Here is a 16,193-nt window from a genome sequence, read left to right as displayed (position 1 = left end):
GTCTGCCCTAGCTTACATTCCCATCAAGAGTGTAAGAAGGCTCCCTTTCTCTGCATCCTTGCCAACATCTTTCATTTCCTGACTTGTTCATTTTAGCCATTCTGATTAGTGTGTATCTCATTGTGTATTTTGCTGATGCTGAATGATATTGAGTATTTTTTCATGTGTCTGTGCCATTTGTATGTTTTCTTTGGAGAAATGTCTGTTCATGTCTTCTGCCCATTTCTTGATTGGATTATTTGTCCTTGGGTTTTGAGTTTGTGATCGAGGGGCCTGGATCGAGTCCTGCATTGGGCTCCCTGCAAGGAGCCTGCTTCTCCCTCTGTCATGGTCTCTGCCTCTCTGTATCTCTCATGAATAAATAAATAAAATCTTTTTTCAAAAAAAGAAAGAAAATTGTAGAACATTGATGAAAGAAATTGAGGAAGACAAAAAGAAATGGAAAAATGTTCCATGCTCATGGATTGGAAGAACAAATACTGTTAAAATGTTTCTGCTACCTAGAGCAGTCTGTACATTCAGTGCAATCCTTATCAAAATACCATCAACATTTTTCACAGAGCTGGAACAGATAATCATAAAATTTGCATGGAATCAGGAAAGACCCTGAATAGCTAGAGGAATATGAAAAAGAAAACCAGAGCTGGTAGCATCACAATTCTGGGTGTCAAGCTATATTACAAAGCTGTAGTCATCAAGACAGTGTGGTATTGGCACAAAATCAGACATATAGATCAACGGAACAGAATAGAGATTCTAATTGAAATTTTAAATTCAGATCTACAATTTCTACCAAAAACAAAGCAAAACTAAAACTCTGGCATTTGGGTTGGAATTGCAATGAATCTATATATTTATTCACAGAAAGTTAATTTGGAGAACTGACATAATGTGTACCTTTCTATTAATTTAGGTCTTCTTTATTTTTTTCAGCAATATTTTGTAGTTAAGTATATGTCTTTCATATTGTTTGACAATTATCCTTATTATTCTTGATGCTATTGTAAATGTTATTTTATTTCTGATTGTTCACTACTACTATGTAGAAATGCAGTTGATTTTTAAAGAGATTTTATTTATTTATGAGAGAGAGAGAGAGAGAACACACACATAAGCAGGGGAAGCAGCAGACAGAGGGAGAAGAAGTAGATTCCTCGCTGAGCAGATCGCCCAATGCAGGGCTTGACCCCAGGACTCTGGGATCATGACCTGAGCCAAAGGCAATGTTTAACCAACTGAACCATGCAGGTGCCCCAAAATACAGTTGATTTTTGTATGTTGATCACATATTCTACAACCTTAGTAAGCTCACATATTAGTTCTAAACACTTTTTTTTTAGTTTCCATTAGATTTTTTTACATTGACAGTCATATTAGGTGATAGGGTTAGTTTTATCCCTTACAGTTGATACATTTACCATTCCTTCCTCCCTCCCTCTACCTGATTGCTCAGGCTAGAAGCTGTAGTACAGTAGAATAGAAGTGGTGATAGTAGACCTGTCTTGTTCTTTTTTTTTTTTTTTTTTCACTGTGTACAAAAGGTTTAATTTTGACAAAGGGGTTAAGAGGCTGGGCTGACCCTTCTACAACCAGTGGTTGGGAAGAGTGCTCTGGGGATACTGCCCACCCCACAGCTCCTGTCTTCAGACTCCATTCTACAATGGGGCCTGATCCTGCCCTTTGCAACCGTGCCGCGATCCCTGGTGAGGACCCCCCATAACTATCCCCATAAAAGGGCTCAGGCGTCCATCTTCACGAAAACCTTGGGGCGAGAAAAGATCTTGATGGCTTTCTCTACCTGTGCCAGCTTCCGGTCCAGCTCAGCACTATGGCCCTGGGCCTTCAGCCCTCGGCCCCAGCAGGCAGCAGCACTAGCTCACGTAGCAACTGGCTCTGGCTCTGGAGCAGATTGCTCAGTGTCTCTAGCCGCTGGTTCTCCGGCATGCGAGTGTGGCCAGGGGGCATGGCAGGGTCCGGCTGACTATGCTGGCAGGCCTCAGCCTCCCGTCGCCACAGATCTCTGCGTTCCAACAAGTAATGGGGCACATGGCCCTTCTGCGTGGCGTTGTAGTGCTCTTGGGCTTGCCGTTGCTGCTCTAGCACTTGTGCCAGGACCTGCAGTGAGCGGGAATGCCCCCGGGGGGCCCTCTTGGCAGCGCGGGCATTGTGGCTAATGAAGTCCACACCCAGGCTTGGCCCCTTAGCACTGGGGCCTGCTGGGGTTAGTTGAGGACTGGGGACACGAGGGGGTGGGAGCCCAGGGCCGCAGCGGGAGTGTGCCCGCAGGAAGTGGGCAGGCTCTGTTCCAGATGCAGGTCTGGGCTCCTGCAGCTGGGCCTTGACCCGGGACTCCACTTTATCATATTTGGGCGAGCGCCACAGAGCCTTCAGGGGCCTGGGCTGGCCCTGCTCCCGGCTGTGCTCCTGCTCCGGGAAACGCCTCTGGATCTCCCTGATCCGCTTCAGGTTTTCCTTCTCATGGTCTTTAGGGTCCTTCCTCTTGGGAGAGGCTCCTGGGCCTAGGGAGATGCCCCTGAGCTGCAGCAGCATGCCCCCGACGCCACTCCGGCCACGCTCCAGAATCTCTCTGGCTCCGGGATTCATGCGCGGGCCGCGCGGAGGGGTGGCGTCCAAGTCAAGGTCCGATGTCAGCAGGTGCAGCTTCAGCGCGTTTCCCTCAAGGCGACCTAGGGCCGAGGCCGGCCGCCGGTAGTAGTCAGGGCAGAGCGTAGGGTCTGGAGGGATGGGCCCCGAGATGCGGGGCGGGCCGTCGCACATACCGCCTTCGCTGCCCTGCAACGGTGCGCCGAGGCCTGCTGGGCGCCGCGGTTCCGGGCCCTGTCCGCGTCCTCAGCCCCGCGCCTCCTCCCTGGTGCGGGGTCGGGATCCTGACCCCGACGGTGCCCTCCGTTCCCGCTGCCCGCCAGCGCTCGCCGCCCGCTGCCAGCCCACTTCCCTGCCCGGGTCACGACCCCTTCGCCGCCACACGCGGGGGGCGTTTTACCGCCGGCTGCTGCAACCCCACGGGCTTGCTGTTGCCAGGTAACAATAGTTTTCGTCCCTCTGTCTTGTTCTTGATCTTAGCAGTAAAGCATTCAAATTTTCAGCATGAAGTATAATATAGGTTTTGTGTAGATACTTTTATCATGTTAAGAGAATTCACTTTTACTTCAAGCATACTTCCTTTAAAAAAAAAAATGATTTATTTATTCATGAGAGACACACAGAGAGAGGCAGAAACATAGGCCGAGGGAAAAGCAGACTCCCTATGGGGAGCCTAATATGGAACTTGGTCCTAGGATCAACCTGGGCCAAAGGCAGAAGCTCAGCCAACCAGTGAGCTACCCAAGAGTCCTTTGTGTACTTACAGTTTTTAACAGAAATGATGCTGAATTTTGTCAAATGCTTTTTCTGCTTCTATTAAAATGATCATATCATTTTTCTTTTTTAGTTATATTTTCTTATGTAAAGGTTTTTATATGATGAGTTACATCGTATTTGTTGTTGCTTTTCAAATGTAAACAAACCCTGTATTCCTGGGATAAATTCCTCTTGGCCATTTTATATTATTAGCCTTTTACTATACTGTTGAATTCAGTTTGCTGAAAAACATTTTAAAATAATTTTTGCGGGGCACCTGGGTGGCTCAGTCAGTTAAGCATCTGCCTTTGGCTTGGGTTATGACTTCAGGGCTCTTGTTTGGCAGGAGGTCTGCTTGTCCCTCTCCCTCTGCCCCTCACTCCTACGTGCGCGCTCTCTCTCTAAGATAAATAAGCAATAAAATATATTAAAAAAAATTTTTTTTGCCACTGTGTTCATGTGTTCTTTGCCAGGTTTTGGTATCAGGGATATACCAGCCTCATAGGATGAAGTTGCGAAGTACTTTGTCCCTTTCAATTTTTGGAAGATTTTGTGTAGAATTATTATTACTATTATTGATTCCTTAAACGTTTAGTAGAATTCACCAGTAAAGTCATCTGAGACTGTAGTTTTCTTCATGGAAAGGTTTTTAACTATAATTCCAATTTCTCTAATAAATATGAGTTATTTGGGTTTTTTGTTTTTTCATGAGTGAGCTCAGGTCATTTGCATTATTTAGAGAATTTGTCTATTTCATCTCATTGTCAGGTTTATTTGCACAAAGTTATTCATAATATTCCTTCATAATCCTTTTAATATTTATAATCTCTAATGATGTCATATCTTATTCCTGATACTGGCAATTTGTGTCTTTTTTTTGTGATAAATCTGGCTGAAAGTTAATCAAGTTTTTTGATCATTATCGTTTTCTATTGTGTGTGTTCTCTGTTTTGTTGATTTTTGTTTTGATCTGATCCCTATTATTGCCTTTTTTAATTTACTTTGAATTTAGTTTTCTTTTTTATCTAATTCTTAAGTAGATGTGACGATCATTGAGACCTTATTTTCTACTTTAAGTACCATATATAACTTTCTCCTGAAGTCCTGATTTAGTAGCAACCTACAAATTCTGAAAGGTGGTCTTTTCGTTCTCATTTAGTTCCACATACCTTATAATTTCCTTTTGATTTCTTCTTCGACCCATGAGTTGTTTTGAAATGTGTTAGTTTCCAAGTATCGTAGATTTTCCAGAGATCTGTTTTTGATTTCTAATTTAATTCTCTTGTGATATGGGAATGTGCTTCTTATGATTTGAAGCCTCTTAAATTTATTGCAACTTATTTTATGGCCCAGGATATACTCTGTCTTGGCAAATGTTCCAAGTATGCTTGAAAAGAATGTGTATTGCTGCTATTGTATAGAGTGTTATATAAACATCAGTTAGGTCAAGTTGGTTGATAGTATTTTTCAAATCTTCTACATCTTTACTTTTTTTTTGTCTATTCTATCAATTATGGAGAAAGATTTTGAAATTTTTGAGTAGAGGAAATTTGTCTCATTTATTTATTTATTCATTTATTGCAATTCTGTTAGATTTGCTTTATGTATTTTGAAGATCTTTACTTAGGACACAAATATTTAGGATTTTATGCCCCCTTGATGAATTGGCCCGTATATCATAAAATGTCATTTTTGTTAATATTCTTTGTTCTGCAATCTACATGATATTAATTTAACTATGCCAGCCTTGTTTTGATTAATGTTAACATAAGATATAGTTTCCTAGTCCTTTTCCTTTTAACATCTTTGAAACTTTGTAATTAAAGGGTTTCTTGTAGGTAGCATGTAATTGAGTCTTATATTTATTTATTCATCCAGTCATTCAATCATGTATGTATGTATTTATTTATGAATGAGAGGTAGAGAAAGTAGGGAGGAGCAGAGTGGGAAAGAGAAGAAGAGGGAAAGACTTTCTAGCAGACTTTATGCTGAGTGCAGAGCCTAATGTAGGGCTTGATCCCATGACCTTGAGATCGTGACCTGAGCTGAAACCAAGAGTTGGACTCTCAACTGACTGAACCATCAAGGTGCCCCAAGTCTTGCTTTTTTATCCAGGCACAATGCCTCTGCCATTTAATGTGATTATTAATATATTTAGGATTGAGTATATTATTTTGTTCTTTGTGTTACATTCATTTCATTGGTCTTTTCTTGTCCTTTATTTTCTGCTTTCTTTTAGATTATTTTTCTTGGGTATTTCATTTTATTTATTTTGTTGGATTATTATTTCTAACTTTTATTTTTTCATTTTTGGGGCTTATACATCTTTATCTTATGGCACATTTAGCTTAACATACTCTACTATATCACTTTTCCTGTGATATGTGAACCATATAATACCACTGTACTCTTCCATTTTCCCCCTCTGACTTGTGCAGTTGTTGACATCCATTTTACTTTTTTTTTTTTTAGTTTTCATTTTAAGTAACTTCTACATCCAAGTGGGGCTCAAACTCACAGTCCCAAGATCAAGAGTCACATGCTCCACTGACTGAGCCAGCTAGGTGCCCCCATTTTAATTTTCTATATACTTTAAACCCCATACTACAGTGTTATTTTGCTAATAAGAGATTTAAATAATACAAAAAAATCTTTTGTATTTACCTATGTAGTTACCACTGATAGTGGTCTTCATTGTTTTGTATAGATCCATAGTTTGACCTGGTATTATTTTTTGTCCATTATTTTTTCAAGTAATTTTTTCTGTTCGTCCTCTACACTGCCTTGATTCTGATTACTTATATGATAGGCTGTTTGAAGTTGTCCCAGAACTCACTGATGTTCATTTTATTTTGGAGGATTTTCTTTTCTTTTCTCTTTCTTTTCTTTTCTTTTTTCTTTTCTTTTCTTTTCTTTCTTTCTTTTCTTTTTTCTTTTTTCTTTTCTCTCTTCTTTTTCTTTTTCTTTTTTTTCTTTTTCTTTTTCTTTCTCTTTTCTCTTTTCTTCTCTTTTCTCTTTTCTCTTTTCTTTCTTTCCTCTATACCCAACACAGGGCTTAAACTCACACCTTGAGACCAAGAGTTATATACTCTTCCGACTAAGCCAGTTGGGAATTTCTCTGTATTTCACTTTAGATTATTTTTATTCCTGTCAAATCAAGTTTACTAATCTTTCCTTCTGTAACATTTATTATGTTTGGAATCCTATCCAGTATATTTTTTAACTCATTGTGATTTTCCTTTTTAGAAGTTTGAGTCTTTTATATTTTTCATGTTTCCATTTAACTTTTTCAACATGTGACAGTTACAACTTTCTGTCTTTTCTGCTCTTTCTAATATCTCTGTCAGTCCTAGGTCAGTTTTGTTTGATTATTCTCCTTGTTAAGGGTTTTGTTTCCCTCTTTGCATACCTGTTAATGTTTAATAGGATGCCTGACATCATGAATTTTATCTTATTGGGTGGTAGATATTTTAAATCCTCTTGAGCTCCTGAGATACAGTTAAATTTCTTGTAAACAATTTGATCTTTTTAGGTATCGCTTTTATGATTTGTTATGTGAATTCTGAGCAGATCTAGCTCAGGACTAATTATTTCCACTACAGTGGCAAGACTTTTCTGTGTACTCTATCCAAGCTCTTGAGAATTATGAATTTTTCCAGTCTGGATAATGGGAATGGGCACTTCTCCGAGTCATGCTTAAGCAGCGGGCACTGTTTTTTTCTAAACTTTGCAGATGGCTGTCCTGCCATCCTCAGGTAATTTCTTTAGACACATGCACTGATCACTACCCTGCTGACCCTGCTGACTTCTTAAGAGGAGCTCTACAGACTTCCCCCATTCTTTCTCTGTGCAGCTCCCTCCTCTTTGGTGTTCTGTCTCCAGAGAGTCTCTGCTCTGTCTCATCTAGGGAGTCCTCTCAGCTCTACCTTTGTATCCTTCTTCCAATACCATGGCCTATAAATTCTCTCAAGACAGAATGCAGGGCCAATAGTCGAGCTCACATTGTTTCCTCCTTTCAGGGATTTTTGTCCTTTATTACCTTATATTCAGTGTCTTGCAAACTATTATTTCATATATTTTGTCCAGCTTTTTAAGGTATTTCAGTCTTCAGGGTAATCTCGGCCAAAAAATGAGAGTGCTCTTTCTTTATTAATTTTATATTCATTTATTTTATTGTATTCCATCATTTTCATGGTAGTTTTTTAGTTGACACTCTTCAGTTTTCCAGGTTATATGATCATGTATTGGGAAATAATAATTTTACCTTCCATTGTTTGTTTGTTTGTTTGTTTATTTATTTATTTAAGATTTTTTTAAATTATTTATAAGAGACACACAGAGAGAGAGGGTCAGAGACACAGGCAGAAGGAGAAGCAGGTCCCATGTAGAGAGCCTGACATGGGACTCGATCTGGTATCTCCAGAATCAGGTCCTGGGCTGAAGGCAGCGCTAAACTGCAGAGCCACCAGGGCTGCCTGTTTTTATCTTTAATTTCTTTCTTTGTGATTGCTTCTGCTAATTAGTGTCTAATAAATGATATCAATGGTAATGGGACTCATTATATAATTTATTTAATGAGTTCCATTACCATTGATATTATTTAAGAATGGGTGTTGAATTATGTCCTATATTTTAAATTATGGAGTTAATTTTATTGTGTTTCTGATTATATCTATTAATGTGATTAATTAATAGGTTTCTGTTACTATTTTGATCTTTGATCTGTTTTAAAATATATAAACCTGTTTTTTTCTCTTTCTCCTTATTGTTTTCCCTTTAGGATTTTTTTATTTTTTAAGATTTTATTTATTTATTCATGGGAGACACACAGAGAGAGGCAAAGACCTATGAAGAGGAAAAAGCAGGTTCCTCATGGGGGAGCCTGGTGCGGGACTTGAACCTGGGCCCTGGGATCACACCCTGGACGGAAGGCAGGCACTCAACTGCTGAGCAACCCAGGCGTCCCTCTTTAGGATCTTTTCTTACTCTTTTATATATTGAAACTTTGTGATGATTTGCTAAAATTAATGAGTTTTAAAAAGCATTAATTAGGGCAGCCAAGGTGGCTCAGAGGTATAGCGCTGCCTTCAGCCCAGAGTGTGATCCTGGAGACCCCAGATTGAGTCCCATGTCGGGCTCCCTGCATGGAGCCTGCTTCTCCCTCTGCCTGTCTCCCTCTGCCTGTGTCTCTGGCTCTCTCTCTCCTCTCTGAGTAATAAAATCTTTTTTAAAAAATAAAAAGCATTAATTAATTATGATAGGCATTGAAAAATGTAGTCTTGTCCTAAGGTTCTGGCCTTTTTTTTTTTTTTTAAGATTTTATTTATCTATTCATGAAAGATACAGAGAGAGGAAGAGACATAGGCAGAGGGAGAAGCAGCCTCCCTGTGGGGACCCTGATGCGGGACTCCATCCCAGGACCCTGGGATCATGACCTGAGCCAAAGGCAGACCCTCAACCACTGAGCCACCCAAGAGCCCCAGGTTCTGGCCTTTTTGTAAAGAAGAGGGTTGTATTGTTTTTTGTTTTGTTTTGTTTTGGGGGTATTTTTTATAAATTTTTCCTTTGGATGTATTCTTTTTAAATTTCCTGTTACCCAGGAATTAGAACTCCTGCAGTGATCCAATTTCCTTCTCTCTCATTTTCCATTTGTTTGTCCCTTTTGAACACCGACTAGTGTTATGGTTTCTTTATTTTAAAATTTTATTATATTTCTCTTGCTTTGTAAATGTTTTCTGATATATAAGCTCCTCTGCTTAATGTTTTGATCGCTTTTTTTTTTTAATTATTTATTTATTTATGATAGTCACACAGAGAGAGAGAGAGAGAGAGAGGCAGAGACACAGGCAGAGGGAGAAGCAGGCTCCATGCACTGGGAGCCCGACGTGGGATTCGATCCTGCGTCTCCAGGATCGCGCCCTGGGCCAAAGGCAGGTGCCAAACCGCTGCGCCACCCAGGGATCCCTTAGATCGCTTTTTTATTCTCCAATGTTTGAAATTTTCTGTGTCTCATTACATTCTTTATGGTTTCTTTATGCATTTAAATAGGGGCTCTTTTTTTGTTTTGGTGTTGCCTATTTGGTGACATGCATACATACCTGGTACCTCCCATTCATTATCTTTTCCAGCAATTTGTAGTGAAAACCAGTTTTCCAGCTTCCAAATTCTTAACATTTTAAACCTTTTATCTCCTTTCACATTACTTTGCTGTTTGTATTTTTTATTACAATTTTATTTTATTTTATGTATTTATTTTAAAGGTTTTATTTATTTATTTATTTATTCATGAGAGACTCAGAGAGAGAGGCAGAGACATAGGCAGAGGGAGATGCAGAACTCTATCCCAGGATCCCAAGATCGTACCCTGAGCTGAAGGCGGATATTCAACCAACCACTAGCAATGTCTATCAGTTCTAACTTTACAACCTTGAAGTATCATTTGTTTCCAGGTTATGCTAAGGTCTGAAAGAAAACTGGAGGGAAACAAAGACCGATAACATCCTGAAAAGGAATCCCCATGTATGAAAACAATATTAATTGTCAATTTATATAGTATTTTCTTTTATAATATCACTCTAAATAGCTGGGTTTCCTCAGTGACTTAAAAAAAGGAGGACAAAATGGTGGCCAGTCCGTTATGGCAGTCAGTTCTAAACAGTTTAGATTTTGCACCTGTGATAGCATTTTTTTTCCTGTTTGCCAGTAAAGACACTGGGGAGAACAAAATCCTGATTTTATCCTGTTTGTTTAATGCTTATCATTTTGCTTACTATCTTTAGTGAGTACTATCTTTTACTAGTCTGTTTCCAGCTGTCTAAACATTTTCTCACATTCCTGTCAGAAATGTTACTGGAGCTCAGGTTCAAGAATTGTAGTGTCCATTCCCTCATTGTTTATAACTTCTTCAGTACACTCATTTAAGATTTGAATATTGTATTTTAATCCAAATCCTATGAGGAATACTTCTCATTAAACAGTGGGATCATCTCTTCATACTCCAAATTCCATTATTACTTAATCTTATGATAAAGTAAATTTGGAAAGTAGACATTTTAACTGGAGATTAAATTTCTTTTAATTTAAAGCGTTTGAAAATTGAAACCTTGAAAACCCTTTAAAATTCTTGAAATTTAAAATCCTTTGAGAAAACATTTTTGTAAACTCAATTGTGTGAGCTATTTTTTATTTTCTGAATATTTGCATACTCATTTGAATATTTCATTTCATTCATTTGAAATCTCCTATGAAATGTATGGTTTTTTTATTTTTAGGGGAAGAGGTTCAGAGAGAGAGAAGGAGAGAGAGAATTTTAAGCAGGCCCATTCCCAGCGCAGAGCCCAAGACGGGGCTTGATCTCACAGCCCTGAGATCATGACCTGAGCTGAAATCAAGAGTCTGACACTTGACTAAGTCGCCCACATGCCCCTATTTAAATGCATAATATAAAATAAATTCCTCTATTGCTGTAATTTCATGTGTGAAATAAGAGATCTCATGTATAACCAGTGTCTAGTGGACTATTTTGACAGCTTCCTTGTGCAAAATTTAGTAAAAAATCTGACCAGGCCTGCCATAACTCACCACTACTATCTTAATTGTGGTCATATTAAGTACTTATTGATCTGAAAAGCGATCCTTGGAATTTCTCAGAAGTTTTATTGTTAATACTTTTTGTCTTATCAGAATTTAATGGAATTCCTTTTATAATGTAAACAATGAACCCATTTTAAGTAACTAAACTTTACTTAACTACCCAAACTTTAATATTCTCCTTCTGGATGTTTTGTATTTATTATTATCTGTTAAAGGAAGAAATTTTCTTATAAGCTTTACTTTTTAAAAGAGACATTGATTAATTTTTTAAATTATAGTTCCCAGTAAGTTGTAAATTTTTAGATGTGGATGAAGGTCTTGGAAATATTCAGATGTGGATGAAGGTCTTTTTCAGAGAACCTTCTATAATATTTCACTTTTGAGAGATTATTCAAATTAATCACAATAATACTATGGATGTTTTTGGTTATTCTATAATATTTTTATTATATTCAGTATATGTATATATATATATAGTATTTGGAAAAAGTGGACACAGTAAAAGTTGCTTTTTCTAGTTTTAAGCTGCAAAATATTTGTTCATTTAAGTGATAGACCTACTTGCTTATGAAAGTTATTTGTGAACTCTGTTCTATGACTGGTATCTTTGAATTGAGAAGTCATTATATTTGATAGAATTAGAAATAACATAAAAAGATTTAGCTTAATCCTCATTGAAAACCTATAGTTTCGTTTAAGTTTTGCAAAAATATGTAGTTATTCTGTAGTGAATAGGTTTTAATGCCATTTGCCAAGCCTAATGAACGGCTAATAATGAATTACAGAACTCCAAGAGAATGGTATTATTTGTTATTAATTCATAGAACATATTTGTTTGGTCAGAAGAGTTGTTTGTTGAGCAAATGGAATCCATCCATGATTCAGGCTCAGATGTCTCTTTCTTGATTGTGAACTCATTTTAGAATATGATGTACCTGAGCACCTGGGTGGTTCAATCAGTTAACCATCTGCTTTCAGCTCAGATCCTGATCCCAAGGTTTTAGGATTGGAGCCCCACATCAGGCTCCCTTTTCAGTGGGGGAGTTTGCCCCTTCCTCTCCCTCCATTCCTCCCCTAGCTGTGCTCTCCTATTCACTCTCTCTCTCTCTCAAATAAATAAAATCTTTAAAAAAAAATGTACATAATTCTGGACAGAAGTTTGTTGAGAAAGAATAAGAAGGTTTTTTTTTTATTTTAAAGATTTTATTTATTTATTCATGAGAATACACAGAGAGGCAGAGACACAGGCAGAGGGAGAAGCAGGCTCCATGCTGGGAGCCTGACATGGGACTAGATTTACGGTCTCCAGGATCACGCCCTGGGCTGAAGGTGGCGCTAAACCACTGAGCCACCTGGGCTGCCCAAGTTAAGAAGGTTTTGAAAGACACCTCTTAGTTTTGATGTAACCTGATTAAAACTCCCTAGTTCCACCAAGAATTATCTCTTTCTGCTATTCAAGTAGCTTAAGCCAATGTTAGTTAAATGTTAATACTTATTTCACTAAAATAGCAGGTCTCATGCTTTTAGGTCTCACACTTTATACTGTTACAAATTATTGAGTATCCCCAAAGAGTTTTGTTTATGTAGTTTATTCATTTATGCATTAGAAATTATAACTAGGAAATTTAAAATGATTCATTTAAAAGAAGAATAAGCCTTCACATATTAAATAGTATATTTTTTTATGAAGAAAGAACTGTAGTTTCCAAAACAAAAAATAGGGAAAACAGTGGTATTATTTTATATTTTTGGAAATATCATTGATATTAGCTTACTAAAAGACAACTGGATTCTCTTACCCACCTTTTTTTTTTTTTTTTTTAAAGATTTTATTTATTTATTCATGATAGAGAGAGAGAGAGGCAGAGACACAGGCAGAGGGAGAAGCAGGCTTCATGCCAGGAGCCCGACATGGGACTCGATCCTAGGACTTCAGGATCGGGCCCTGGGCCAAAGGCAGGCGCCAAACCACTGAGCCACCCAGGGATCCCCTCATACCCACCTTTACATCAAGCTCTTGCAATAAGTTGTTTTGATTAAAGTATAGTAAGAAAATCAGGTCTCACAAATATATATTTGGCGAAAAGAGGAATATTTTAATAACTTTTTCAGGGATCCCTGGGTGGCACAGCGGTTTGGCGCCTGCCTTTGGCCCAGGGTGCGATCCTGGAGACCCGGGATCGAATCCCACATCGGGCTCCCGGTGCATGGAGCCTGCTTCTCCCTCTGCCTGTGTCTCTGCCTCTCTCTCTCTCTCTCTCTGTGACTATCATAAATAAATAAAAAATTTAAAAAAAATAACTTTTTCAGATAATTATGGAAATTCTTATTTGAATATCATTGTATCAAAACTCAAGTGGTAATTTCTTAAAAATTAGTTGTAATATGAAATCTGTAAGCGTATCAATGAACTTTTCATACTGTTACATTTTTTTTTCGTACTGTTACATTAAAGTCTGTCGGTATACTTAACACTTTGAATGGGTTTTTAATCTATGCATGATTTTATAACATACATTGGTCATTTTGCAAATATGGAATCAATGAGTTATGCAGATCTTCAAATATTGATACATATTAATATATAATATTTTAAATATTATACTAGTTAATGTTATTGTCACATTCATCAGAAATACAAAAGCTAGGAGTCTCATGATTGTGCTTGAACGCTCATTTATCATTGGTAACACATAGTCTCTCAGATCCTTATCTTAAAATGATAGGCTTACTTTGTTTTGAGAAAATGTCTGCTAAATACATAAGTCTGTATATTTGTCTATCATTTATTCTTTCTAGTAAAAATGGTGTTCTTGAAAAAAAAAGGCAGCTAGTTTAACTCATAACTTAAATAATTACACAAGCAGCTTTTCTCTGAACTGTAATGCTTCTAATATGCAGCAAGAGTGCTTTATATGTATTATTTGAAACAATATTTAAAAAGTTATATACTCAAGGGTCAAGTTATAATGAAATTAAACTATGTATTGCTTCTTTAAAGACATTTTAAACTGAAACTGATTTTCTTTTTTTAATTGCAAACATGCAACTGTGTGAAGAATACAATGACTACAAGTATAATTTGGCGCTTGCTGCATTCATTTCTGTTAAGGTGCCAGCAGTGCTAACTGCCATGACTTTAGCACTGTCAATGTAAATGTCAACAAGGTGAAAGAAACCATTAATTCTTAGTATTATTATAAAAATAATTTTTACCACTGGGACTTCTGTGGCTTTTATGCACCACTCTTTGAGGCTTGCTATTCTAAAATTTAAAATACTTATCACGGCCACAAGCACTTGGATAGATAATTGTTGAGGAGAATGTGTTATGTGTTTATGAGAAACGTACACATAAAGAAAATGACAAGTCAACTTTTCTGTACCAGATTAGTAGAATAGCTAATAAGTTCAAGGGAAATATATAAGAAAATGTTGTTGTTATTATAATAAATATGTATAAAATGGTTTTGGAACACAGGAAAGGAACTTCTTGATTGTTGAGTGTAGAAGGTGCTAGAGATACTAGGAAGTTACAGAGAAGTATTCAAAGAATAAATGATACTCAAGTACTCAATAAATATTTGTTGAATAGCTATTTCAAAATAAAATGTAAAGAAACATGTTTTCACTTACTTGCTAATTAGTGTATTTTAAGCTTTTTATGCCATTTTAAAAAATTCTGGTGAAATCTACTTATGAAAAAAGAGTCTGGTAGAATTTCTATTTTGGTAGAGAAGCTTTGAACATGATTACTGTCTCTCTCCAAATGTAAGAAATTATCCAGATCTCCCTTTCTGATGTCTCATTAGACTCAGTCAAGGAGGCAATGAGACAATGAAAGGAGGGGCAAGGGCAGGTTTTGGAAGAAACAGAAGGAGAAAGAAAATGTTATAGATATGATGACAGTAGCTAAAGTTGGATCCGATGGGGTAATGTTTACTTCACTGGATTATATGCCAGGGGCTATTCTCAGCACTTTGCATGTGTTAATTTATGTAGACTTCCCAAGCACACTAGCAGGTGGTTAATGGTCTATCTTTTATAGACAAGGAAACTGAGGTACTGAAGGATTAAATAAATTGCTCAAGGTTACAAGTTATTGAGCAGAATAACAGAAGATAATCTGGTACAGAGAGCTGCTGTATTGGTGAGCTCATTTCTATTTTTGTTCCATCTCTTGAACAATACTACTAATCAAGATATCTTATTTTCTTCAGATTTTTGAAAATGGACTTCACTTTTTACAGCATACACACACACACACACACACACACACACACACACACAGACACTAGGAAGAGCAGTTTTAGATACACAGCAAAAGTGAGCAGAAACTAAGAGTTCCTATATACTCCCGGTTCCCAAAACACACGGCCTCCCACACTATCAATATCCCAGCCACAGTGGTACATTTGTTAACAATTGATGAACCTCCCTTGGTTGACATATCATTATTACTCAAAGTCCATAATGTACATTAACATTCACTCTTGGGGGCAGCCCCGGTGGCTCAGCGGTTTAGCACCGCCTTCAGCCTAGGGCATGATCTTGGAGACCTAGGATCGAGTCCCATGTCGGGCTCCCTACATGGAGCCTGTTTCTCCCTCTGCCTGTGTCTCTGCCTCTCTCTCTCTCTCTGTGTCTCTCATGAATGAATAAATAAATAAAATTTATAAAAAAAAAAAAAACATTCACTCTTGGTGTTATACATTCTGTAGGTTTTGACAAACGTAGAACGGCATGTATCGACCATTATATAGTATTATACAATTATACCATATTGTGCATATAGTATTTATTATATAGGTTCCATGCCCTGAAAATCCTCTGTATTTTGCCTGTTCATGTCTCTGCAATGCCCTCAGTTTCAGATAACCATTAATCTTTTTGCTGTTTCCATAGTTTCTCATTTCTCAGAATGTCATGTAGTTGGAACTACACCACGTGAAACCCTTTTGGATTGAAGTCTTTCATTTAGTAATATGCATATAAGGTTCTTCCATGCCTTTTCATGGCTTGATAGTTTGTTTCTTTTTAGCACTAAATAATATTCCATTATCTTAAATGTGCCACAGTTTATCCATTCACCTACTGAAGAACATCTTGGTTGCTTCCAAGTTTTGGCAATTATGAATAAAGCTGTTATAAACATCCATGTACAAGTTTTGTGTGAACATATGTTTTTAACTCCTTTGGGTAAATACCAAGGAACAGAATTGCTGGATTGTATACTAAGA

The 16,193-nt window shown here is 37.5% G+C and overlaps 2 protein-coding genes across 4 annotated transcripts in view; one reads left to right on the top strand and one right to left on the bottom strand.

Moving 5' to 3' along the window:
- Positions 1-16,193, top strand: part of SBF2 (SET binding factor 2) — a 454,884-nt gene that overhangs the window by 176,997 nt on the left and 261,694 nt on the right. The window lies entirely within an intron of this gene.
- On the bottom strand, positions 1,501-4,169 carry LOC112667618 (enkurin domain-containing protein 1-like). The gene has a single exon (XM_035704295.2). The coding sequence runs from the start codon at positions 2,776-2,778 to the stop codon at positions 1,843-1,845; it is 936 nt and encodes a 311-aa protein (XP_035560188.1). The 5' UTR covers positions 2,779-4,169; the 3' UTR covers positions 1,501-1,842.

The sequence above is a fragment of the Canis lupus genome, chromosome 21 (assembly GCF_003254725.2).
Source record: "Canis lupus dingo isolate Sandy chromosome 21, ASM325472v2, whole genome shotgun sequence".
NCBI lineage: Eukaryota > Metazoa > Chordata > Mammalia > Carnivora > Canidae > Canis > Canis lupus.
Note: the sequence above shows the minus strand (reverse complement) of the source record. Positions and strands in the feature narration are given on the sequence as shown.

What these genes read in the sequence shown, in the direction of transcription:
- LOC112667618 (XM_035704295.2), bottom strand. Translation starts at nt 2,778, where the DNA reads ATGTGCGACGGCCCGCCCCGCATCTCGGGGCCCATCCCTCCAGACCCT.